General features: G+C 57.9%; 2 protein-coding genes across 20 annotated transcripts in view; one reads left to right on the plus strand and one right to left on the minus strand.

Annotated features, from left to right (window-relative positions):
* The window catches only part of DRC3 (dynein regulatory complex subunit 3), a 36,014-nt gene extending 26,035 nt beyond the window's left edge, over positions 1–9,979 (plus strand). For 3 of the 9 annotated variants that reach the window (XM_037808483.1, XM_037808489.1, XM_037808488.1), the window contains 4 exons: positions 2,081–2,212; positions 3,582–3,652; positions 4,170–4,293; positions 9,259–9,871. In XM_037808483.1, the coding sequence (XP_037664411.1) occupies positions 2,081–2,212; positions 3,582–3,652; positions 4,170–4,293; positions 9,259–9,504 (573 nt within the window). In that variant the 3' untranslated portion in view covers positions 9,505–9,871. Of the gene's footprint in view, positions 1–2,080; positions 2,213–3,581; positions 3,755–4,048; positions 4,294–4,926 lie in introns of all 9 variants that reach the window. The other 6 variants (XR_005212604.1, XR_005212605.1, XM_037808484.1 and 3 more) reach the window with 6 other exon arrangements.
* Positions 1,261–25,402, minus strand: ATPAF2 (ATP synthase mitochondrial F1 complex assembly factor 2). Of its 11 annotated transcripts, none has more exons than XR_005212615.1 (9): positions 25,102–25,402; positions 18,076–18,120; positions 17,657–17,802; positions 16,242–16,339; positions 14,707–14,787; positions 12,822–12,934; positions 12,177–12,292; positions 9,237–11,009; positions 1,261–1,719 (listed from the first exon to the last, which is right to left on the minus strand). XR_005212615.1 is itself a non-coding variant. In XM_037808492.1 (8 exons), the coding sequence occupies exons 1-8, from the start codon at positions 25,232–25,234 to the stop codon at positions 10,872–10,874; spliced, it is 870 nt and encodes a 289-aa protein (XP_037664420.1). In that variant the 5' UTR covers positions 25,235–25,402; the 3' UTR covers positions 7,291–10,871. The 11 variants fall into 11 exon arrangements, 1 of the variants encoding a protein (XP_037664420.1); XR_005212614.1 differs by having other exon boundaries at positions 9,175–11,009; XR_005212606.1 differs by lacking the exon at positions 1,261–1,719 and having other exon boundaries at positions 7,291–10,172; positions 10,350–11,009.
* Between the last annotated feature and the right edge of the window lie 90 nt (positions 25,403–25,492).

Below are 25,492 nucleotides of genomic sequence, written 5' to 3' on the forward strand. Positions count from 1 at the left end.
TGGGAAGCTCAAAAGACCCCAGGGCCCTGGAGGAGCCCCACTTCCTTTACCCCCCGGGTTCTCTTCCCTAAGCCGTGCTGCACCCTGCTTTGCCACATCCCCCCACCTCACGCGGCTGGGCTGGGCTCCTGGGGGGCAGGGCCCACTCCCCCGGGTCCCACCAGGTGCCTTCCTTGGCTCTTTGTCACAGTGCCCCATATGAGGCTCGGGGGCTTACGTGGACCCTACAGGTGGCCCAGGGACTTCTCGGCCATCTGTGAACCCTCCAAGCCAGAGTGGGGGTGCAGGGAGATCAGGCAGATACCCCCTAGCACCGGGCCCCGTGCTTTGTTGGCACTAAAGAAGCGACGGCTGGCTTTATGTTTGGTCAAGTTTGTTTTTGAGTCAGTGAGAGCTGCACACAGCAGAGAACTGACACCGCACGGGAGGGGAGGCACCCCCCAGGGAGCGAAAGGGCAGCAGCTCCCCACCCCTCGCGCCCCCGTCTGCTGTTTACTCTGCTGTCTTATCCACGGGTCTCGGCTCCCCTTCCAGAACTAAAGGGCAGCTTCATTTTTTCATAATTTTCATTTTTTCAAAATACCCCATTGCACAGATGGTTCGATACCTCCTCAGCCCGTCCCCCGCCGATGGAAGGTTAGGTTTTCCCAATCTTACGCGCTTGCAGACAGTGTTGCAGTGGGTGACGTGGTGCAAGCTCGGGCCTCAGGACGGAGTCCAGGAGGGGGGACTGTGCGCGTGCTTTCCGGAGCCCCTGCCCTCCGCAGTGCCCACCCCACACCCGTCACCCAGCGCATCAGTGAGGGTTTTCATCTTTGCCAACCTGGTGCACCCTGGGTATTTCAGGGAAGTTCTAATTTGTGTTTATTTTTGCTTAAATCAGGGTGAACATCACATTTTTTACAGCCGTTTGTATTTCTTTCTCTGCAGACTATTTGTTCTTCTCTTTTGGCCTTGCCCATTTTTTCTATCTGGTGTTTTATTTCACTCTTTATTTTTTACTACTACTTTGTAGGAGCTCTTTATAGATTAAGAAATTAGCCGTGTCTGTGAAATGTGTTGCAAATATTTTTCCCAGTTTGTTGTTTATCTTGTCACTTTATGCTGCTTTTGCCATGCAGAATTTAAAAAGAATTATATGTGGTATAATTTATCAATTATTGTCTTCTGGTTATACCTAGAAAGGACTTCTCCACTTTGAGATTATTAAAACACACACACAAACACACACACTCATTTTCTTCTAGCCCTTTCATGGTTTTATTTTTTTTACATTACATCTTTGCTCCGTCAGGAATTTGCTCTCACGTAAGGCCTGAGGTTGGGCTTGTGCTTGAGTTTTCTGCAGACGGGGCGGCCGATACCGTCAGCATCACCCGCCCGCTGAAGTCAGGCCCACTCACTCAGCTCTCGCCAGCTGACACCTTGTCCAGCGGCTGCCGCATCCCGGGGCCTTTGTGGGTACACGAGGTGGGTGGGGTGCTGTCTGGAGCCCCCGGGCCCCCGGCTTCCTCGCCAGACATGGGCACCCCGGAGTCCACGTTGTCCAGCACTGCTCGCCACCGGCTTCCGCTCGCTCGCCAGGTTCTGTGGGTTCTGTTTGTTTTCTCTGCCGCCTGTGCCCGTCGGAGGCATCTCACAGGAGCTCCCCGTTGGTGGACCCTCCACCATGTGCGGGCGCTAATCTCAGGCCTCTGGGGGCACAGAGTCGTGCCCCCTCTACAGATGAGAAAACGGAAGCTTAGCGGGCGCAAGCGGCTCGCTGGGGGTCACACGGCCAGTCGGCCACCAGGCAGGTCTGCCTTCTCGGCCCTCTGACTCGCTCTCCCTACGCCGCCGAGGGAACCCTGAGCCTGCCCCAGTGGCCTCGTGTGTGCCCTCACGTCCTCCCAGCCACGCACAGGGCAGGGGCTGTACACACCCACTCTACAGATGAGGAAACTGAGGCACAGACAAGGCCACCTGACCTTGTGCACATTTCACCTCGATTACACAAAGCGGCCACCAAACGAAACGGCCGCCTGCCCTCAGCTAATGGCAGTTGGGGGTGGGTTCCTGAAGCACGGGTTTCCCTTTCCAGACTTTGAGCTCTGTTCGAGATGAGTCCGAACTCCCTGCCATCGAGATGAAGATGGTGGAGTGTGGCGAGGACATCACCGAGCTGTTCAACACGCTCATGACCCTGGAGAGGCAGCTAGTGGCGCAGCTGGAGGTGAGGGGTGGCGGGTGGGGGGCCTGGGTGAGGGTCCCTAGGCCCAGGCCTGACGCGTCTGCAGCGGGGGTCCCCCAGGCCCAGGCAGGCTCCTTGGCGAGAGCCCTAGACATGGGGTGGCGAAACCTGCGTGCGTCAGAGGCCCGATTGTCTCCAACGGAAGTCCTCTGGAAACGTCTAGCACGGAGCAGCGGGTGGGATTAAAGGCTTCTTGCGCATCGGCCCTGTGTCCACATTCTAGTAACTTTGGTTTGGAGCAATTCTTGGGCAAAGTGAAAGGGGCTCCTTCCTCTGGAAGCCCCCCGCTCAGTAGGGGGGGAGATTTCCTCCCAGACCCAGGGGCTGTTAGGGACAAGTGGGCACCAGAAGGGGACAAGCCCGAGGCCCCTCTGTGGGGCGGCCTCCACTTGGGGCGTCATGGGGCTGGCAGTATGCGGAGCCACTCACCCAGCACTAGGATGTGAAAAGGAAATGCAGTCATGGAAAATTCTAGAGCAGCCGGAGGGACCTGCATGTTCACGGTGTCTCAGATATGTCGAACCCAGTCAGCCGAACCCACAGAGAGCACCGGATCACCCTCCCGCGGCTGACGCTCACTCCACAGGAGCTCCAGGCTCTTCAGGAAGCAGCAGCCCGGGCCCCGAGAGGGCGAGGCAGTGGCCCCCCAAGCTGTCCAAGCCCAAGACCCCCTTTGTAACACCCCCCAGTTCCCCCGAGCCTCACAGTCGCCCCGTGGGTGCAGCTGGGCTTCCCCAGGACGCTCCTTTCACCCCTTACAACAGCGTCTCCACACGTCTGGAAAGTGTAGGGCCTACTCGGCCGCAGACCCTTCTCAGGCTCCCACGGGCCCTGCTCCCTCGGCCTGTCGGGCAGCCCCACATTGGGGCAGCTGGGGCTGTGACCACTGCCCACCCCTGGGGGGCCTCCCGGGGCAGCAGACCCCAGAATCGCATCCTCACTGGACACACAGTCCACGCCAGGGCCCACGTAGGCACCGTGCTGGGCCTGGGACACAGTGAGCGCGGCCTGAGGCGATGGCTGGCATTGCCTGCCAGTTCCTCTGTGCCGGGGAGCCCACGTGAAGGGGCTCATTCAAGCCACCCAGCAACGCGGTGACACGCAGGAGGGGAGGGGAGCTGGGCCACCCGCCCCCTCAGCGTTTCTCTGGAGGAGCCCCGAGGAAGCTGGGGGAGGGGAGCAGGTGCTCCGGGCAGAGGCTGGGAGGAAGCACCGGAGCCAGCGGTGGTGCTGGGTGTCCGGCTGGAGAGTGGCCGGGCGGAGCCCCGAGGGGTCCTGGTTTGCTGGGGCTCCAGGCCAGTCGAGCTGGTGTCTGCACACGCCTGCCAGCGGCCGCCTTCCTTGTTTCCAGGAGACCATAAACGTCTTTGAAAGGAACATCACTGACTTGGTGGGGCTCTTCGTTGAAAACGTACAAAGCCTATATCCTTCCTGGGACAACCTGTGGGGGCGCTTTGCCCAGCCGTGCCGGCACCCCCGCCTCTGGGGGGAAGTGTGGGGGTGCGTCTGCACTTTCCAGAAAAGGTAGGGGCGGTAAAGCTGCTTAGTGGACTCAGCAGGGTGCCCACCCTGAGCCGGGGAGGCTGCCGCGTGGTCTCATGGGGAGGTGCGGCCCAGCTCCCCGCAGCTCTGAAGCTCACCTTGGCTGCCAGGTTGGGGAGCAGGTGGTCTGGTCCCTGGGGCCAGTGGGGATGGAGAGCCGTGGATGACAGAGAGTGACCGACGTGTGCAAGGGACAAGGGGCAGGGTGGGGAGAGGTGGGATTTGGCCGCAGTGCCCCCACCCTCAGAGGCTGCGTTTGGGCCGCCGCCCCTGCAGCCCACTCTCCCCCTGCCGAGGTGCCCGGGCCCTCCCAGGCCTTGTCCCAGGCTGGACCCGGCGCCAGTGCAGGGCCCTGCCCGCCTGCTCGTCCCGGCCTTTGCTTAACCTGCTGGGGCACGATGGCACAGTGCCGCGACCTGGAGAACCACCATCACGAGAAGCTCCTGGAGGTCTCCATCAGCACCCTCGAGAGGATCCTCAAGGGCGAGTTCGATGAGGACCTGCCGGACCACGTGCGCGAGGTGAGCTCCAGGCCGGGCGGGGCTGGGAGGGGCAGGGATGGGCGGGGCCTCACTGAGAGGGGCGGGGCCTGGGCGCCCTCTGCCGATTTCCGGAGCCTCCGGAGCCTCATCTGCCTGGGGCCTGACTGACCCATTGCACGGTGGGGGGCACGTGGCTGACAGATGAAGCAGGTGGGCAAACAGAACACCTGGGGCCCCAGAGGAGCCCTGTAACAAAAGAACTCATGTCCCCAGGTGGTTTCAACTGACCAAAAGGTCTCCAAAAACCACTTCTGAGGGGTCTTCTGGCCCTTTTTAGAGGGTAGGGTCTGAGGTTTCCCCAAAGGCCTTCTGGACCCCAAGTGTCCGTGATGGGAAACACTCTGGGCAGGGCACGATGCAGCCCCAGATCCATGGCTGCACAGGGTGACTGGTTCTGGGGTGGGGTGGGAAGGGGGTGCTGGGCTGCCCACCCCTCCTGGGGGTTTGCAGGCTAAGGGAGGCCCTTGGGTCTTCTGCACGGGGCCCACCCACAGCAGTGCATGTCTCTGGGGAGCGGGTACAGGCCGCGAGGGAAGGACCCCAGGCCCACATCCTTTCTTGGCACTCCCCATTCACTCTACTCCCGAATTCCTCAACTTCTCCCATCTCCAGTTTCCTGCCTGCCAGAAGGGTCCTTTTAAAACCCCAAACCAGAAAGTTTTGTGCTTTTGTACAAAACCTGCAATGGCTTTGAGTTGGCCATGACTTAGCGAAAGCTCTTCGCCGGAGTCCCTCAGACCCTGGAATTGGCACTGCCGACCTGGACCCTTCTCCGATGCTCCTGGCCCTCCAGCCCTGGCCCCTGGCGATGCCCCAGACGCGCCCGCCTGCTCTTTCCAGCTGCTATTCCGTCCAGCAGACACCATGCTCTTCCCTCAGGCCTGTAGGCCTGGCTCGGCTGGTCATTCCCATCTCAGCCAGGTGTCAGCACCCAGGAGAGGCTTCCCGTCACCTGGCTGCAGAACCACCGTCTCCGTCACACGCCCACTGATCGTCCTCACAGCCCTGACCAGGATTTCAACCCACCTGCTTGTGCTGATTTGCTTACCTGGCTATTTACAGTTACACAAGCTCATGAGGGAGGCAGAATCGGCCTTTTCCACCACCACCCAGGCCCCAGTGCTGGCAGTGTGGGCCGGCAGTGGCCAGCGTGGTGATCAGATGCCTGTGGTGGCTGAGCGAGCAGTGTCCCTTCTCTGTGCCTCCACTCTGCCCAGGCCAGCCCGGTCCAGCCAACACGGAGCCCTGGGCACCCCTGTCCAGGGCCGAGACAAAGGCCCAGCACAGGAGCGAGTGCTGCGGTGGGACCCACACTGAGAAGACTCAGCACCTGACACCCTAAATGCTGCTGTGGTTGGCCGGATGTGGGGGAGCCGTCTCCCCAGAATCTGCAAGTACAGCTGCCCCAAGAGCCAACCCTGGAACCACCGAGTGGGAGCAGCACAGGCCAAGCTGCCTCTGGACAGCTCCGGGTCTGCAGCCCCGGCAGGCCCGCTCCTGAGCGCGCCCACTTCCCAGGGACGGGCTCACGGAAGGCGGGCAGGGCCAGGGGTCAGCTCCCAGGGCCAGCCCGTCCCTCCCGCAGGACTGCACTGGGTGGTCAGCAGAGCTTCGTCACCACTCACCACGGCCTGGTGGCCACACAGGATCTCACTAATTCTCAAAAGGACCCCAACTATCATCCCCATTAGGTGAGAAGACAGGGTCAAACTGGGCCTCCGAAAACTTGAGTAAACTGCCCAAGACACACAGCTTGGGAGGATGAGGCCTCGAGCTGGCGCCCTGGGTGTGCCCAGGCCTCAGGTTGCTTGCGTCTCCTTATATTTAAGCCACAAAGTTGCGGCATCTCATTCTTCAGGGGGAATGAGTGTGCCCTCGCTGACAACATTTACTGAGCGCTGCCCCCTGGAAGCACTTCGTGTGTGTTTGCTCTTTCAGTTGCCAATCAGCACAGTGCCAAAGGCACCACCGTGGGGCCCTTTTACAGATGAGGAAACTGAGGCACAGCACGATAAAGGAACCTGCCTGAGGACACTCACACTCTGGGGTTGTGATTTGAACCCATGCAGTTGACTCAAAGCCTTTCACAAAATGTCTCCTGAGTCTGTAGCAAGACCAGGCACCTTCAGACAGTGCGACGAGGCCTTGGGAGAGAAGGTTCTGGTTTCTGTCCCAGGCGTGAATGAGCACATCATGATCCAAAATCCAGGCTAACAAGGTAGCCCACCTCTTTAAAGTGCCTCTCCTTCGGCCGAGGGACTGCTGGCAGCTGATGCCAGACCTGGGGTCAAATCTGTCCCGACCCTGGGGCTCTGCGTCCACAGCTCTGGGAGGGGACAGAACGCCCAGGCGAGGGGACCCTCTGGCAAAGGGCCCAGCCACTGCCCCGGCCATGAGGGTCAGGCGAGGCAAGGCCCCGTGCACTCCGAGTGCTCCCACAGGGTGCCCAGCTGTGGGGGGGGAGGGTGGTCCGTGCTCGGTCCCCCGGGTCTGCTCCATGATGGTGGGTGGGACCCAGGCCCGCGGTCCGGGGACAGGGCAGCCAGGAGGAGGTTTGGCAGGGACTCGATGGCTTTCCCTCAGTGGAGGAGCTGGCAGTGCCCGCCCCTGCCCTGCAGGCCAGGCTGGGACCAAGAGGGAGGTGTGACGGGATAATGTGACCCCCGTGATGGGGCAGCAGATCGCAGGCCCCCCGCATCGCCGTGGTCCCCTCGAGCTCCCCCCAGGAAGTCGCTTACAAAGAAATCTGCTCTTTGGAGTTGCGGGGGCCACTGTTCTGTAAGGTCAGCGGGTCCCAGAGAAGGGGGCTGCCCTTCCCCACACCTGGGTACGTCCCCTGCCTTCCATGTCAGTGCTTCCAACTTGCAGAAGCAGGAAGGGAATCCGGAATATTCTACCCACAACTACTCCATGGGGGAAAACTGAAGTGGCCACCCCTCGAGGCCAGCTGAAGTCCAGAAACAGCTTGCAGTGGCATTCTACAGCATTTCTTTAATTCCCTAATTTGTATTTTACAAACGTCCTACCAGTTCTCACAGGCAATTTTAACCTCTTACATTTCTAAGCAGACTTTAGTTTCTGCTGCTTCCCACGGCTGCAGAGGCTGTATTCTACGGATGTAAAACTTAGGAGCGGATTTCTCTGCGGGCCTTAGGGTATCAGCTCCAGTCCCCTTTTAAAAATGAAGAGTGCGGATCTTCTCTTGATGGGTTGAGGCCGTGGTTGTGGTGTTTCTGAAATACAGCTGCGATGTGCCCGGGGACGACCGCGCCTGCTTGTGCTTCCGAGGCGCTCGGGAAGGCCGGTGTCTCCGGGCCCCAGAGCCTGGCCTGGGATCTTCCACCCACCGAGAAGACCTTAACAACTTCTTGTCACTTCTCTCCTGCAACGGTGCCATCTCTCCTGCAACGGTGCCAGTCGGTTCCCCAGACGCTCCACTCCCACCCCCGCTAACCTGGCTGTTCTCACACAGAATTCCATGGAAAACCAGCATCCCACAGGATGTTAACAGGAATTACTCTGAAAAGGCGTCTGAGGCCAGATAAGCTGGAAAACCAACAAAGTTGAAAAGGTTCCCGTTCTGCAGCACCTTCCGGGGTCTTCATAGGCTCTTGAGGCTTCTGGAGGAGAGAGGGTGTCCGTGGATGGCCTGTGGCTGCTGTAACGATTGACCACAAACCCGGCGGCTTGAAACAAAAGACGTTTCTTTGCTCACAGTCCTGGAGGCCAGAGATCTTCCTCAGGGTGTTGGGGGGGCCGTGTTCTCTCCAGAAGCTTCCGGGGAGGGTCCGTTCCTGGCCTCTGCCAGCTTCTGGTGGCTCGTGGCTGCGTCACTGCTCTCCGCCTGGCCTGCTCTGTGCACGCGTCTGCGTCAAAACCCCTTCTGCTTCTCTTACAAGGACAGGTGATTGCGTTTCAGGGCCACTCTGCAGTCTGAGGTCATCTCCCGCCTCAGGCTCCTTAACTTCACCCCGTCTTTTGCCACGTAAGGTAATACCACAAATTCCAGAGATCAGGAAGCGAACGTATCTTTAGGGGGCCGTTTCTCAGCCCACTCATGCATGCAGGCTTTCCCCACACACCCATGAACAAAAAATACTCTTTTTGCAGAAAAATTAACATCTCAAGATTTCACAGAATATATTTTGGAGACTAAGTTAATTGCTACTATCTGAAAAAGAAATGAAACCCATAAAACAAAGTAGCCCCGCAGTCCTCGCTGTGATGTGAGAGCAGTGCAGGCCCCTCGCCCCCCTGGCATTGTAAAGCACCTCCCTTCAGAGCGGACGCGACCACTTGCTAAACACTTAAGCCCCTTTCACCAGCTCCATGATTCCATTCAACTTCTACCTTCCCTCGCACACAGCAGCCACAGAGCAAACACCTAGAACCAGCCAGGCCTGTTTGAGGGGGTCGTTTTAACAACTCCTTACAAGGCAGAAGACAAGAGGGAGCAAGAGGAGGAGAAGGGAGCCCCAGGGGGAGTCAAAGACACTCTCATTAGCGTTCAGGGGCAGGGGGGAGACTTCTGGGCTAAGCACCCGGCGGTCTGCGGGGCCCTCTGTCCTTGGGAGCAGCCCTGAGACCCCCCACCAGCCTCACAGCTCCCACTGCCCAGCAGAGGTTCGAGACAGGTCAGGCCAGAGGGCAGTCAGTATTCCCACAGCCAGGGGACGGCAGATGGCCCGAGCAGGGGACACCACGGGGGCGGCCACCTGCCTTCTCCCTGGAGAAAACACGCTCACAGCTGGGGTTCCAGAGACAGCACCCCCGGCCACCCCTTCCCTGTAACGCTGGGGCCTGGGCTGTGGCCTGAAGGTGGCAGAGAAGAAAAACATGCCATACGAAGGCCAGGGATACCTGGGGTCCCCCTCTCCACGGCTGCCTTGGTGCGCAGGGCCTGACGACACCCCCAGCCTCACCCGGCCCCTCTCTCTGCATCAGCTCTTTGTCGACAAAGACACGATCGTCAACGCCGTCGGCGCCTCGCACGACATCCACCTCCTGAAGATCGACAACCGTGAGGACGAGCTGGTGACCAGAGTCAACTCGTGGTGTGCGCACCTGGTGGACAAGGTGGGTACACGCCTCGGCCACGGAGGCAGGGGGAACCGGGGGTCCGCGCCTGGTGAGCGTGTGCAGCTGGCAGTGAGGACAAAAGGGAAAGAAGGAACACAAGTAGGGATGTAGTCGTCCATGCTGAAGACTTAACTCCACCCACAGGCTTCGTTTTCCTCACTCCCACCTGATCCGCAGAACCGGGGGGGGCCCGGGATGGGCAGGGCTGGGGTTGGGAGCAGACGAGGAAGGTGAACTAGTGGATTCTAGAGTCCCCTTCCTCCCCCTCCGACTGCGCTCGGGGAGAGATGGTCACACGTCGTCTGAAGTCGGAGTCGGGCGCTGGGTTCCCTCCCCAGATTCACAAGGATGAAATCCTGAGGAACCGCAGGCGGGTGAAGGAGATCAACCGGTACGTGGACTATGTGCGGAACGCGCTGGACAACCTGGAGCTCGGCGACATGGATTAGGTGCCGCCGCCCCCGGCCAGGAAGGCACGCGCCTCGCCGACCCTCTCCGCCCGCGGCTCCTCAACACACTTCCCCAGCCTTGGAAACGCTTCCAAATGTAAAAAAAATAAATAAAGGACTTAGGTCACCTTTCCTCATTCTTAGAAAGAAAAGTCAGAGTTCCATTTGTGGGTGAGCAGGACACAAAGATCCAGACGAGCCGCAGAGCCCTGGGGGCCGCCAGCGATCGGCCAGCGTCGACCCCGCCATGAGCCGTGGCCCGTGAGGCCCCAGGACGGCTGCTGAGCCCGATGGTGGCTGAGCCCGTCTCTCCTCCGGGTGCTGAGGCAACTGAAGGGGAGGGGAGACGGGCTCTCAGCAGGGACCAGGGCGGGCTCAGGGCGGGGCCGCAGCGCCGTCAGCTCAGAGCTCAAGGAAGGGTCCGAGCCCCTTGGGGAAGCACAGACATGGGCACCGCCCCAGCCTGGCTCAGGCCCTGGCCCCGAAGGCAGCCCTGTCGGGGCTCACAGAAAACCCACATCTGGCCCCGGGCCTGCTCAGACTTTGAAACACGGGAACAATGCAGATTTCCTATTTTCAAGAGTAAATCACTTTTTTCTAGAACAGTAAGAACACACAGAAACATCTGTTTAGAACAAGGACTCACTCCCAAAAGATCAACTGATTAAAACCAGGAAAGAAAAAAGCCTCTAGCTGAGGGCTAAAGATCACGGCGAGTTGTGGGGTGGTGGCATGATCTCCCCCGTGGGAGGGCCCTGGCCCAGGGCGGCTGAGGGCCGAGCATGTCACACATCCGGGCAGGCTAAGCTGCCCACCCCGGTGACCCCGGACAGCCCGAGGGTGGGGCTGTGGGCGGTGCAGGGGCAGGCAGGGGTTAACGAGATGAGGGTGGAGGGCCACATGCCACAGCTCGTCCCCGCATCTTCGCTCGCTGCAGGCCGGGGCCTGGGTGCCTGGGCTGGAACGGGACGGCCCATCGGGACAGCCACCTGCGTCCGGGACGGCTCGGGGGGACGGCTCGGGGCCCCGTCACGCCTGCAGCAGCTTGTGCCTGACCGTGCTGCTCTCAGAGCAGAGGTGGACGAAGAGGGCACCGGCAGCCGTGCGCGCCCGCAGCTCCTGCAGCTCGTAGTCGTGGGCCCACTCGACGTTGCCCCACTTCTGGATCTGAGGGGGACGAGAGGTGCCCCTGGGAGAGTGGCCGGGCCCAGCTGCCCTTTGGGCCACAGCCACCAGCAGGCCCCAATCTTCCCCAGGACTCGGAGACACACCCAGGGCGGCCACCCCCACCCAGGCCTGTGCTCCTCCCTTGTCCGGCCCCGGGGGCCTGGCCTGACACCCCAGCTTGTCCGGGAGCTCAGGACCCGGCGGGCCACAGGCGCCTGCTGCACTCCCGGGCCCCCAGCCTCCACATGGGACACAGTGAGACGTTCTCAGGGAGCACTCTCTCCCTCCAGGGCAGCAGCTGCACCAAGTCCAGGTTACACCCCATCTCGTGGAGAGTGGCACCCAAAGCTCAGACCCCACAGCCAAAGCAGAGCCCAGACGGGACACCAGGTCTCCCGGCTCCCCACCGTCCACACCCCCAGAGGCCCACCCGCCCTAATCCTCTAACATCCAGGGAGCAGCCTGGCCCACCCCACATCCCCGGCATTTCTTGGAATTGGCAGCCGACCAGAGGGAGCAGGCAAACTGTGTCAATACAAGAAGGTTTTCCTTTCCCTGGGAACAAACGTGTAAAAGCGGTTAACCTTCTGGGGTTGGGAGGAAGAAACAAAAAGACAGCGACTGCTATAATTTTCAGTTAAAAAAAAGTAGCAAAACCTAACTCTGAGGCCACTAAACCAAAACTTGCATTCAAACCGCAGCTGCCCTGTACTCCTCTGCCAGCCAGACGGGCTGCTGCGTGGCATTCTGGGTGCAGAAGCCGAGCCTACCAGAGCACGTGTGTTTTTCGGGATTCTGCACGGCATCCCAGCCCCCCAGGACCCCAATCCGCAGAGGGGGTTGAAGACCAGGCCTCAACCCCTGGCTCAAACATTTTCCAGCTGCGGGACCCAGGCCTCAGTTTCCTCCTGCGTAGCAAGGCTGGTGGGAGGAGGGCCGAGGGGCGAGGGGAGCACTGCACTGGCACCTTCCGTTCCGCCTTCTCAGTTATTACTTGACGATACCTGTGTTGGCCAGTTTTTGGTTTCGGTACGTTCGAGGAAGCAATACAGGCCGAGTTCTGATGGCCGACTGTGAGAAGGAACCCAGGTGCCTTAGCTCCCCCACCCCCGTGAGTCTGAGCGAGGGGGCTCCCCGCCCTGGGTGAGGGTCGCTGCGGGCTCCCACCTGGTATTCCTCCTCCAGGCGTGACAGCAGCACGGCCTGCTCCACCGTCAGGTGCAGGTCCAGCAGGCCCAGGGCCAGCACCAGGGACTTGAGCTGGGTCACCAAGAACTCGATCCCTGCAGGGACGGGGGCCGGTCATGCCAGGGCCACCCAGCCCCGGCTCCCATGGGCACCCACTCCAGTCTGCCCCCATAAAGGGGGCAGGGGTGGTGGAGAGGAGCTGAGACTGGGGACAGTGGGCAAGTACTGCCGTGTGGGCCTGTTCCTTTCCCCCTCCTGTGGCTAGAAGGGCACCCCGGTTTTCCTTAGGGATGATCCCCGCTCTGCTTCTCCCTGGGGTGGGTGTAAGACACAAACCCGGCCCCTCTGAGCACTCCCTTCCCCAGGCAGGTGGCCAGGCCAGTGACACCTGAACCCCGGGCTTCTGCTGGAGAAGGGCACCCCAGTTTCTGCTGGAGGGCGGTGAGCCTGGAGCACAGCAGGTCATGAGGTCGCCTCAGGCTGCAAGGGCACCATCCTCAGAGCCCCCCGCGAGCCTCTAGGGCTCTCCCATGGGGTCTTAGGGAGCGGGCAGGGGCTCTGTACACAGACGTCATCCCGCCCCCACCCGGCCCCATCCCAGGCCCGCAGGAGGCCCCGGAGCACCTTGCAGCGCCCACAGGTTGTAGGACGCCAGGTGGCTGGCGAGCACCTCCCGGGTCCTGGCTGGGATGCGGGGTCCCAGGATGCTGGTGGAGGAGCCGATCTCGACGCCGTACCTGAAAGGAGAGGGCTGCGGTGCGTCCCCGTCCCGCCGTGGCCCGAGAGCCGCGAAGGCCTGCGCTGCTGAGCGCGTGGGGGCCTCGGGGCCGCCGGCCTGAGAGCAGGCATGGGGAGGCCAGTGCTGCTGACCCGATTTTCCACCCCCAAGGGCAAGCCCAGAGGACCCGGAAGCTGCCCTGCACTGGCCGGATCCCACCACTTCCACATGCTGCCTGGCGCTCTAATCCTTCCACCCAGAATCTTCCGTGATGGCGCAGGCTACCTGCTGTGTAAACTTTTCAACAAGTTTTTCGCATCTGAGCCCACAAAAAATTTCTTTTAAATATTGTTTTCCTTAAAGTAATATCTCTGGGTGTTCTTTATAACCCTTTCTTTATTCAACAAATATTTATCGAGCCTCTACAATAGTGAAGATTTCTTTTTAGCCTGCGATCTATGGGATAGGAGCCGGTTTCAAGAAGGGGAGATTTTTCAAAAATAATCGTAACTGTATAAAATATGTGAAAAATATAATGGGGTAAAACAGTTTTTATAATTTTCTTTTATGTATTTTCTTTTTCTCATTGGTGTGAAAATATTCCTGCTGAAATTTCTGACCATACATATCTGATAATACAAACCTAGGAAATGGCTAAGTTTTTCTGTAAACTATTAAGTACCAAAATCTCAATAGCCACAGAAATCTATTTCACACCATAGCAAAATCTCCAGGCACCTAGATTGTTTTATAATTACTTAGATTCCAAAAACACGTTGTATTTTGATAGTTCTCCACAGTCCCATGGAGGTCACGTCTGATTTGATTTGAGCTTGTGAACGGGTAAGTTCTTTTAGAAGTGTTGGCTGTGCCTCTTACTGCCAAACCCCAGGACACCTGCCCATCGTGAGCACCCGATACCCGCACACGGGAGTGAGACAGATCCGTGGGCACTGCTGGTGAAAACCGTTACACCAAAAAACACCCCGTGAGAGCTTTCAGAATACACGGGCAAGGCAGCGTCGTGCAAGTCAGCCCTTCCGAATGTCCCCGGGAATGAAGTGGAATTACATTTATTTTGCCCCCCCACATCAATAGTGTGTTTAATTTTGCACTCAAAAGGGTCTTCCCATTAAGGAAAACTATCAGGTATCATCAGTTCCCAGAAACCACACATCTGCCGGACAAGTGCTGCCTGCGGTTTTGCGGGGAAGCTGCCAGACGTCCCCCCGTGCGTGTACACAGTCCGTGCGTCCTGCTTTGTGAAGGTGTTTAACAGTCTAACAACTGTGACGCTGCCAACACTTTACAAGCATCACGTCATTTACTCCTTGCCCCACCCTAAGAGGTGAAGGATTCGGGGCTCCATTTGACAGGCAAGGAGCTGAGGCTCAGAGAGTCCGAGCCAGAAGCCCAAGGTCACACAGCTACCGGGTGGCGGAGCTGGGATCCAACCACGCGCCTGCTCCTGACCCCAGGGGAAGATGCCGGGGGCCTCTGGGTGCTGCCTCAGGTGAGGAGCCACCCTGCTGGCCCCCACGGGCACGCCGACGGCCGGTGCTCAGTGCTCGGGGGCTGAAATCAGGCTGAGAAAAACGCCGAGGAGCACTTTTCCAAGGTGAGCCCGGACACCCGAGGGCCCCACGCCACAGACAGCTCAGAAAGCCAACCGGCTGGGGCTGAGGCCTCGGTTCCCCGGGGCGGGCCTTTGGCTGACACCCTGCCCAACCCAGGTCTGCCTGGGATGGAGGGAAGGAGGAGGAGCAAGCTTCGGGGGGCCGCACAGCTCACCTCTTCTCAGCCCACTCAACAATTGGATCCCACTCATTCTTCTGAAGTTCCACCAACGTCTCCGGCTCTTCCACCCTGTAGCTAAGTCATTGCAAAAAGCACCTTTGTTAATAAAAAAAGTGCAGCTCTTTCATTCAGTAAACAGCAAAAGGAAAAACACAAAAGGACAGCAGCCCAAGCTTCTGCCCCCCCCACCCCAGCCCCACACGTCTTTTCCCCTAAAGCAGCGGTTCTTGAAGTGTGGCCCTGGGCCCGGCAGCATGGCTCACCTGGGGACTTGCTAAAACACCAACCCTGAGGCCCAGCCCCACAGCTATGAAACTGGAAACTTGGGACAAAGCCCAGTAACCCGTGCTTGAACGAGTTTCCAGGGGATTCTAGGGCAAGCTCCAGTTTAAGAACCCCCCACCCACATGCCCCCAGCTATCTGAGAGGTAAGAGCTTGCGGTGAACGCCACTGCAAGACAGGTTCCCCTGATTAACTGCAGCCCTGGCAGCATGTGCACCGGCTCCTAAGGCGACAAATGTGATTATTCCAGAAGCTCAGTCACTGCTCCCTCAACCTCCCCCCCTCCCAGGAACTGTGCCCTGACCACAGCTGTACCTGCCGGCACAGACCCCTGGCCCCCGAGGACCCGACCTGGAGGCCGGGCCACACCCCTCGTTCTGACCAGAGGCTCGAGTTCAAGTCAGCTGCAGGGGCTGAGCTCAGGGGCCTCCTGGGGAGCCCGGGTGGGCACGGTGGGCAGCACAGCTCCACGGAAGCAGTGGAAGGAAGGAAGGCTGAGTATGTGGAGAGAAAGCTGGGCCAAAGGGTGGAGCAGATGGACACACTCTGGCATCCCATCTTCAGGCCCGACCCTGGGGGTTCCCTGTGTGAATTTCCAGAAACCCCTTTTCCCCTGAGCTGGGCTGGGTGGGTTTCTGCTGCCTGTGACCAGTGATCCCTAACATGACGTATGTGGCTTTCTGACTGGCAGCCCCCGGGGGCCCCTCATCAGTCCTCAACGCTGATCCCATACGTGCTCCATGAGGGGCGGCAGCAGAGGCCGCCCACCGTGGAGCTGTGCCCCCGACTTCCCTCCAGCATCCCCGGCCAGTGAGCCGAGGAACCACAGCCCAGGGGGAGACCATGAGGGGAGGGGGCCGGCTCCCAGACGCAGCTGTGTCCGAGCTGAGAACACATGCTGGGGTCAGAGGTTCGGGGTCAGCCCAGCCGTCGGGGCCAGCAAGTGAGCCCTGGGGCCCGGGAGCCTGCAGGAGCCGCGCGGACCCCGCACTGCTACCCCCCGGGCCAAGGATGGACGCCGGGCTAGAGCAAGCTGCGCCCAGGGGCCTGACAGCGGCACAGCCCCTGGGGTCCCCGTCCGCGGCACCTGCAGAGAAGCTAAGTGCAGATGACGGCAGAACACGTCTCCTGCTCCGCGGGAGAGAGGGATCAGTGCGCCTCTCCTTCCACCCAGGCCAACACTCTGGACATACGCGACAAACCACCCCCGAGGGACGCGTTTGCCCGTCCACCAAACATCAATTACCAGACGGTGTCGGTGTCCAGGAACTTCATGGCCGCCCGGATCAGCTGAGCCTTGTCCCGCCGGGTAGGGTTGTCCAGGGAGGTGTTGCACAGCGTGGTCTGAGCAGAAGGCAGCACCCGTCACCCTGAGGACCCCGCAGCCAATGCACGGCCAAAGGGAGTGGGACGATGGCCCCGTGGCCTGGCTCAGGCCCAACGGCTCACGAGACACGTGAGATTCCTGCGGTTCTCACGGTGCCCGGGGGGCAGGAGCCACTTCCTCCACTTCTCAGACGAACAAATGGGGCTTTAGAAGTGACGGACGCCCCCAAGGCCTTGTACGCTCTACCAGGCCCAGGTGCGTTTAACTTAGCATCCCCACCGCCACCCTTTGGGGGAGCTACTATTATTGTATCCACTCACGGAGGTGGAAACTGAGGCCCAGAGGTGAAACCCTGTGTCAGATACAGTGAATAAGAAAGACGTGCAAGCAGCACTGGGACTCGGATCCAGGGGCGGCTAAGTCCCCCACCTGGTCCCCAGTGCGCTGTAATGCAGGGGCCAAGCCGCCCAAGCTGATGACAGGCTGCTTAGGCCCCTCTGACAATCAGTGAGCAGCACTACCACCCCGATCTCAACACCGTGGCAAGGGGTCAGCATGGGTCTGTGCACTGCAGCTCAGCACTGATGTCAGGGCGAAGGCAGCCCACACTGACCGGGCACTCGCCATGGGCTGGTGCCAGGGCGAGGCCTCCATGCCCGTTCTCTCATCTGATCCTACCCACTCTGAGAGTGAGGTGCAGCTCCATTCCCCTGCACAGTCGGAGAACGGGGGGCTGAGACAGAGGCAGTGACTCGGCCATGCACAGAGCCCAGCGAGCCACCCCTGCAGGGATGGAGGGCGGGGGGCGGCTCTGCAGTGCGTCTTCCTCACCCTCGCCCATCTGCCTCCATTGGTTCTTCTGTTCAGCCATATTTCCTGAGTGCCAACTAAACCTCGGGCTGGCTAGACGCTGGGGAATGCAACAGGCATGCCTGCCCAGACGCTGCTTACGGTGGGGGCAGGAGCCAGGCAGTCAACACGAACATGTGAAACAAATCACAAACTGGGTGAGCGCTGAGGACATGCAGCCACGGCTGCTGGGAAAGAAAGTAAGAGAGCTGGGGCAGTCAGGGAGGGCCTCCCGGAGGAGGTGCCATTTCTCCTGAGACTGGAGAAGGGCCCAGCCCCTCAGCACGGTGCTCCACATGGCGGGAACTGTGGGTGGCCAGGCCACGAGGGGAGAGGGTGGCATGCTCAGTGAATGGAGAGGGGGTAAGGGGCTGGGGCCCAGCACGCAGGGACTTGTCAGCACTGGGAAAGGGGCGTGCGTTTTCCCCGGTTGCCACGGGAGCCAGCGGAGGCTCGGGGCAGAGGTTGGCCCGGGGAGCTTTTACCAGGTGCATGGTGTAGGACTTGATGGTGTCCTTCTGGGAATCCCATTCAGTGGCCACCGCGATAGCCAGGGCCTCGCTGGGGACGGTGAAGAGCTTGGCTTGGGGAGTTTTCAGCTTCCTGTGGTCTAGGTTTATCTCGAAGCCACCTTGAAAGATCAAATGAAAAACTCCCCGAGGTTGTTAAGTGGAATCGAGCACCCGTTCCTAGATTTAGCCACTCGAATGGCTGCAGACAAAGACGCCGCCTGAGTCCCTGCGCTGAGGGGCTTGCAGAAACATATCTGACAAAACCGCGAAGGATAATCTCTCCGCTAAACCTACTGGAGATGAAAAATGGTTCCGACCATTCACACACACACAGACACACACGCGCACACACACACCCGAGAAGAGGCAGTCAAAAGATTTCAGACACTCACCTTCACCCTGGGTGATGCTGACATTCTGATAAAACCTCTTCCTTTCTGTGGGGAAGATTTGTAAAAAAGGCAGTTAGAACAACACCAAGGCAGCCCAGGAAGCGGCAGGAGCGGGGTGCACTGTCACTGCCAGTGGCCTGATTTTCCTGCCACCCTCCAAGGCCTGCCCTTCCCCGCACAGCCTCATCCACGGCTGCCACCACAGCTGGTGGGGGGCAGGCTGGGGTGGGGAGCAATCACTCCCCAGGAATCCAGAGGACCAGAACATGCAGGCAGGCACGGCCGCCCACCGAGCCCGGGGACGACTCTGCTCGTGCACATCACGAAGCTGCAAAGACTGTCGGACCAAGCACGTCGTTCCACCTCCACCTGCTTCATTTAACCCCTTGGGGCTTCCCCCCACGTCGGCACAAGGCACCCAACTCTAAAGACGGTACCTGAATGGGATGAAGCCAGAAACCCACTTCAGAAAAGGCTCTGCTGCTTCCAGGAAGGGATGAGCGGAAAGCCGGCGAGCCCACGGGGGGGACGCAGGCAGTAAGGAGGGGTCCCAGGAGCATTTCCTGCCCCCCTCGATCCAATTAATCAGCCTAATTAACCAGCTTGCTTGTGTATTCAATAGGAACTCCAAGCATCTACTTTAAGAAGGGGAAAAGCCGTGTCCTGTGTTTTCTTTTGAAAATAACTTGAAATAAAATCTTATATGAAAATGTAAACCCAGTCTTTCCCCTTTACCTGGAAGGATTAAAAACCAAGAGCACCTTGTAAGGAATTATGTAGATTCCCTCAACTAATAAAAAAGTACAAATAGGTCACATTTTGGAAGCTATAAACCATAACCCAGCATCTAGCATCTATGGTAAACACAAAAAACCTTCCTTCATTCATTCATTCACACATTCCTTGGTTCCTTTGTACCAAAAGCCCTCAGAGTCCCTGACCGACGTCACTTACAGGAAGCAACGATGCAGCATGTGGAGGAAAAGGAGATTCATTAAATAGTCTGCTTTTAATGCTTTTTTTTTAATCGACCAAGCTTACGTTGAAATTTCATTAATGCAAACAGACTGAAAATTTAAGAGAACTTCCTGTGCATGCACTGGGGGAAGGGTAATGGAGAGAGAGTATCTGGTCTTAACACCAAACACATTCTTTTTGTGTGTTTTCTGCATTGCATCCCTTTTTTCCATAAATCTCATTTGTTCTCATTAATGCTTAAACATAGAGGACCCAAAATCGCATGTCCACGGTGCACTTACTAAACTAAGGCCCCAACTGTTCTCCTACAGAAAATCTGGGTGTTCTTACTCGGTGCCGGGAGCCACCGTCCTAAGCGCTTGGAATACAACAGTGAATAAAAACAGATAAAAACCCCTCTCCGCCTGGCGCTTAAATAGCCAAAAAGAAAAAGAAAAAGAAAAAAAAAAAGTGACGGGATCTGGCCACCAATATGATCCGTATCATTATGGCGAGATTTCCCACCTCCTCAGAAACCACTGATTTTCTCATGCATTTGGCACCACGACAGGTTTACAGAACCCAGTGCCTTTACATTCTCCTGCTCTTCGTGCTGTCCTGGCTGCATTCACATGGCAGCTGATCGTGGCTCTGGAGCCTTCCCTCGGATCTCTGGTCTGGATCCAGGAGGCCGGACGACGTCTGACAGCCTGTGGGGTCTGCAGGGCCTGGGCTGGGCGGCCTGTGCAACCAGGCCGGGCCAGAAGTTGGGAAGGACTCTGAAAGCTGCAACTCACGGGGGTGAAGGGGCATCCCCACGTGGGCAGGAAACGCCAGCGGGGAGCACCAAGTGAGAGTGGCCAGGGCGCAGCAAGTGCCGGCCCAACTGGCCTGGGAATGGCCCCGGAGGCCTGGGACCAGAGGCCAACAGCACAGGCTGCTTCTGAGCTGCCAGGTCTACTTCAGTCATGCTGGGGGGGGCCTCTGCCCCTCTGCCCCAGCCAGGCCCACCTCTGTATCTGAATAAGAAAAAAAAAACACTGGAAGGGAGTAGGATGGATGGAGGGCAGCAAAGAAGAGGCCACAATTGCTGAAACCAGGGACACTGATGGCATCAGGGTATGGAGAGCGAGGGGCTGCCCGGCCTCACAGATTCGAAGGTGGCGCACATGCAGGCATGCTTTGATAGACACCTGTCCTGAACGAGGCTCTGACGTGGGGAGGGGCAGGCACCCGTCTCGGAATCAACTGCAGTGACAGACCCAGGGGATCGGGTGGGAGCAAAGCTTCCAGTGGGAAGGAGACACTAGACCACAAGGCAAGAAAGGGGTCCTCAGGACGGTGAAAGGGCAAGGATCAACGTAACATCCTGGGGAAACCGAACCTCGTCTACGGCCTGAGAAAGCCCTCTGAGTTGTCAGATTTCCTCCAAGGCCTGAAGGAGGGGTTGGAGTTAGCCAAACTTAACTGATCTGTTTTTGGAGAGATTCATGTGTGGAAGTTGTTCCCAGCAGAAATACACAGCTTACGTGAAGTTTCAGCCTTCAAGAGAGGAATGTTCGGGGAACTAGAAGGATGGTCGCGGGACAAGACCGTGGCTGCCCAGCGGGGAAAGCGAGATGCTCGGGGAGGGCGGAGGGCCAGGCCGGCCGGGAGGAGCCACGGAGAGCACAGCGAGGGCACAAGGCGCAGGCGCAGGCGCGGGCTTCCCGGGGGCAACCGAGGGCACACCCTGGAAAACCCATGCGGTGGGGTCTCTGCTCTCCACCGGTGCCGGAAAGCGGGAGTGATTCTCCGGGTACCCAAGGTCAAATCCTGAGCCCGGCGCAGCGCCGTGTGCTCCGCGTCCCGGGCCAGCCGAGCCAAGAGGGGAGGCGGCCTGGGACACGCGGACCCGGGGCCTGTCTGGGGCAGAGTCCCGCCCTTTACAGGCATCTGGGGCGCACACACACGCGCAGTGCCTTTAGGGGACAGCTCCGCGGGCTTAGGGGCAAAGAAACCGGCGTGTGAACAAGTGGCGAGTTCACAAAACCGCGGCGAGACAGCAGTGCGCAGCGCGAGGGCCACTCGGGGCCTGCTCGGCTCTCGCCGGGTCCCCTCGGCCCGGGCGGGGCCGCGAGCCGCGCAAAGAAACACCCGCAGTTTCCCGGCCCGCCCCGTCCTCCACCCGCCAGTTTCCGGGCCGGCCTGAGGAACTACAACTCCCACAGTGCTCCACGAATACAGGAAGCGCCTTCTCAGCGCCGAGTCAGGCCTTTAGCTTTTCGCGCAGCGCCACCTGGCGGGCCTGGGGCGTCAGCGCCGCACTTCCGACCGAGGGCACCGTCCTTCCCGGCACCCAGCACAGCAACGACCAGCCGTTTCCGGGTCCCAAAATTCTAAAGGCCATATATATAAAGAACTCTCACAACTCAATAACAAAAAAGAAAAAAAAAAAAACCCAAATAATAAAAGAGCAAAGGATATGAATAGACATTTCTTCAAAGAAAGATACACAAATGGCTGATAAGCACATGAAATGATGTTTAACATCAGTAGTCAGGAAAATGCAAATCAAAACCATAGTGAGACACCACTCTGCCCACTAGGACAGCTCTAACCAAAAACACAGACAACAGCAAGTGTTAGCAAGGATGTGGAGAAACCGAGACTCTTATACGTTGTGTAAAATAGTGCAGCCATTTTGGAAACCAGCCTGGCAGTTCCTCAAAATGCTAAATGCAGAGTTACCACCTGTCCCAGCAGTTCCGCTCCTGGGCATGACCCCGATCAAAGCCAGGGTTCTGGGCATGACCCCGATCAAAGCCAGGGTTCTCTGCCTGAAGGGCACAATGACCTATCCTGTGACCCCGGGGTTCCAAAGGGGAAAGAGCTTTATTGCAAAGCACAAAGCAAGGAGATGGGCTCAGATCTGTCTTCCAGACTGCAGTAACTGAGAGTTTTATAATATTCAAAGTCAGGCAGGTTTAGAATAACGAATATAGTGGCTCAAGGTGATGAAGTTAGAGACTGTCTAATTACAGAGCACGTGCAGATTGATTACATGCTTAGTCACAGACGATACGTAAGAAAATGGCAGCCGTAACACGATGATGGGCGCGAGTTTTAGAATTACGAGGCATAGTTCAATTATGTAGGTTAAGGTTTAAGATATTATGCATGTCAGGTGGGCCAATTCTGGTTAGAAATAACTTTGTCTATTAAGATAGCCTAGGAATTGGGGTAGGTTAGCTCTGAGTTGACTCAAGTTCCTTCATTAATAAACATGAAGGGCTGTCTACATGAGCAGAAGACTTCAAAGTTGTAAAACAGGATAAAGGGGTACAAGTGGGGCCAGTCACAAGTTATCAGGAGGCTTTAGTTACAAGGTAAAGATTATTTCATTACACAACAAAGCATTATCATAAGCTAGGGCCATGTGAGCTACAGTCCAGTGAGTTTCAGCAGTTTCAGGTGCCCGAAAACGTTCACACAAATGTTCATAGAAGAATTATTCACAAAAGCCCAAAGGTGGAAACCACCCAAGTGTCCAACAAATGATGGAGAAACAAAATGTGGTCTATCCACACAATGAGTATTATTTGGCCATAAAAGGAACAAAGTTCTGATACATGCTACAACATGGATGAACCTTGGAAACGATACTAAGTGAAAGAAGTCAGTTTAAAAAGGCCATATATTGTATGATTCCATCTATATTAAATGTCCTGAACAGGCAAATCCCTAGAGACAGAAAAAGGATTGATAGTTCTCTAGGTCTGGAGGGATGGGGGGCGGGGGCGGGGTAGGGGCTAATAGCTAAAGGGCATAGGATTTCTTTTGGGGTGATAAAAATATTCAAAACTTGACTGGTGATGGTTGTGCAATTCTGTGAATACACTAAAAATCCTGAAACTTTCTACTCTCAATGGGTGAATTGTAGTATGTCACTTGTATCTCAATAAAGCTGTTAGAAAAAATTCTTCAGGCCAAATGTATTTGCAGAGCAATTAACATAAACATGCTAAATGATTAAACACAAATTGTTCTTGCATCTAACACAGGGTTTAGCCAACTTTTACACCGTTTGTAAACAAATGAGGGGGGTTGGGTTCCAACAAAACTTTATTGACAAGAACAGGCCCGGGCTAGACCCCTTATCTACAGAATCTCCCTCAATCCACGCAACCAGCCTACGGGGAAGACAGGAACAGGTAATGCCTCTGAGGCTGTAGTGACTCGGAGAAGCTAAATGACTTGTCCAGGTGACAGACAACTTGTAAGCGGTGAAGACAAGACTTTTGGCTTTGCCTCCATGTGGTGTTTGCATTCAGCTCTCCAGAGCAGTCCAGAGCTAGCACGGAGCTGGCCCGCCACAGCACCTCACCTAGACCTCCCCTCCAACACCTCCGTGACTCTTTCCTACACACCTCCCTCTCCTTCTGAAAACCTCCACTGACATGCCCATTCCTAAGGGGCCAAGCTCAGTCTCCTTGCCAGTTAAAGCCTTCATCAAGAAGACCCCACTTGCCACTTGGGTTTAACCTTCCACCGCTCCAAGAAATACAGAATCTCCCAACCGGGAAGATCTCTGTACAGCATGCATCAGCCTGACGTACCTCCCTCCCTCCCACTCTACCTCATTCATTCATTCAATATTTTTTTTCACAGTTGACTACCTCCCATGTGCGAGGGACTGCCAAGAGCCTCCGCTAGTACATCTGCAGTGGAAAGGAAAAGGAGAGGGTAGATCAATAGCCAACACGACAGAATGTGGGCATAAACTAACCAACATTAACCCTCGGCTTTTGCCGACTTGCTGAACTGCTGCATGTATCCCCTTTGCTCATACTGTGCCTCCTTGGGCTGCCCCTCCACCTTCCCATTTACTGGTTCTCATGGACCACCTCCAGGTCCTTCACCTGACAGGTGCTGCCTGCAAACTCTTCCCCCATTAGGGATAAAATTATGTTACTTCATAGCCAAAAGGATCCCCAGATACAACCCAGTCCCTTCGACTCTTACAGGAAGATGAGGCCCAGAGAGATAGTTGTGTGCCTGAGATCACACAGCACTACAGAGGTTCAGCCAGGAGTAGAACCAGATTTTCACGCCTGCCACAGCGCTAAAAATGGCTTGTGGTGGTCTGGATTTTTGAAAGCAGGCTGTGTTACAGCAAAGTCCCTCACACCAGGCTCAGTGTCACCTTGGGACGTGTTCTAACTACCCAATACCCTTTCTCCTCCTCTTCACCGAACTCCTACTCATCTGTCAAGGCCCAGAGTAAATGTCCTTTCACCCAAGACCCTTTCTAGATCCTGAACACCCCCAACAAGGGAGTAAGTGCTTCTCTGTGTCCTCACAGCTTCATTGTATTATAAGCTCCTGTTTAATCAGGGTGGTGTAACTTGCGCTGGACATGAACATCCTCAAGGTGGGGACCACACCTTTCTTGAGACCACTGTACCTCCTGCCCCCAGCACAGGGAAACTGATGGAAGGGGAATGTTCCTACTCTTCATTCACCAAAGTGAGTCCTTCCTGCGCTTACTCTAAAACCTCTCCCAGCGGGAGGCCTCATCAGGGACCCAGGGGCCCAGGTGGAGGAGGGTGGAGGAAAGAGGCCCGTGGTGTCCATTCCCATTTAGCAGAGAAGACAGGGATGGGAGAGCACTGGGAGGGAGGGCCCAGAAATCTGCAGAGAAAGTCGGGATGGCCAGCTCAAGGCCCCTCTGTGCCGGCTCCTGGGCTGGGAGCCTGGTGGTGGGGGGACCCCCAGATGGGCCGGCCTTGCCCTCCACAACCACTCTCACAGTCTGTTCTGTGACTTTGGCGAAGTCCTGATTCGGAACACGAATCTCCCCGTCTGAAAACAGGGATGACGCCTGCTTTCGTTGCTAAGGAGAGGAAAGCGCTACGCGTTGAGAACAAAGCCACGGCCCGGGTGTCAATCCCTGTCTCGCGCCGAGACGCGCGGGGTGCCCTCGAGCCTGGGTCCTGCCTCGGCTACCCCGCCCTGCACGGCCGAACCCCTCAGCCCACCTCGGCCCGGCTGGGGTCCTGGCTGAAAGGGAACGCACCCTGGCCTCACCTGCCGGGGGGACGTAGGCCCGGGCCGGGGACAGGGGGCCTGGCCCCGGCCCCAGGGAGGCGGCGGGGCCACCCGGGGGCCGGCTCAGGAGGCGGCGCCCCCAGTCCCTCAGCCGGTGGCAGCTCCGCCACATGGCTCCCAAGGGCCCGGGAGGAGGCGCGGCGCGAACCCCGAGAGCAGGAAACCCGGAGCGAGGGGATCCCCGAGTCGCGCCCTCGGCCGTACGGAAACTTCTCTTGCAGCTTGCCCCGAGCCCTCAGCGGCCCCTGGACGCCGCCATCTTCCGCGTGACGCCGACGGCGCGCCGTCGCTCCCGCGCGCCCCCTCGCACACCCCAGTCAATCAGCATCACAAACGCGCACGGCCCCGCCCCTCCGCGCCGCGCCTCGGG

The sequence above is a fragment of the Choloepus didactylus genome, chromosome 18 (assembly GCF_015220235.1).
Source record: "Choloepus didactylus isolate mChoDid1 chromosome 18, mChoDid1.pri, whole genome shotgun sequence".
Classification (NCBI taxonomy): domain Eukaryota; kingdom Metazoa; phylum Chordata; class Mammalia; order Pilosa; family Megalonychidae; genus Choloepus; species Choloepus didactylus.

Excerpts from the sequence above, each read along its gene's own strand:
- ATPAF2 (XM_037808492.1), bottom strand. The coding sequence starts at position 25,234 with ATGTGGCGGAGCTGCCACCGGCTGAGGGACTGGGGGCGCCGCCTCCTG. Across the intron at positions 14,788-16,241 it reads CTGGACACCGACACCGTCTG|CTACAGGGTGGAAGAGCCGG; the intron begins GTAATTGATGTT and ends GCAATGACTTAG. Across the intron at positions 12,935-14,706 it reads GTTGAGTGGGCTGAGAAGAG|GTACGGCGTCGAGATCGGCT; the intron begins GTGAGCTGTGCG and ends CTCTCCTTTCAG.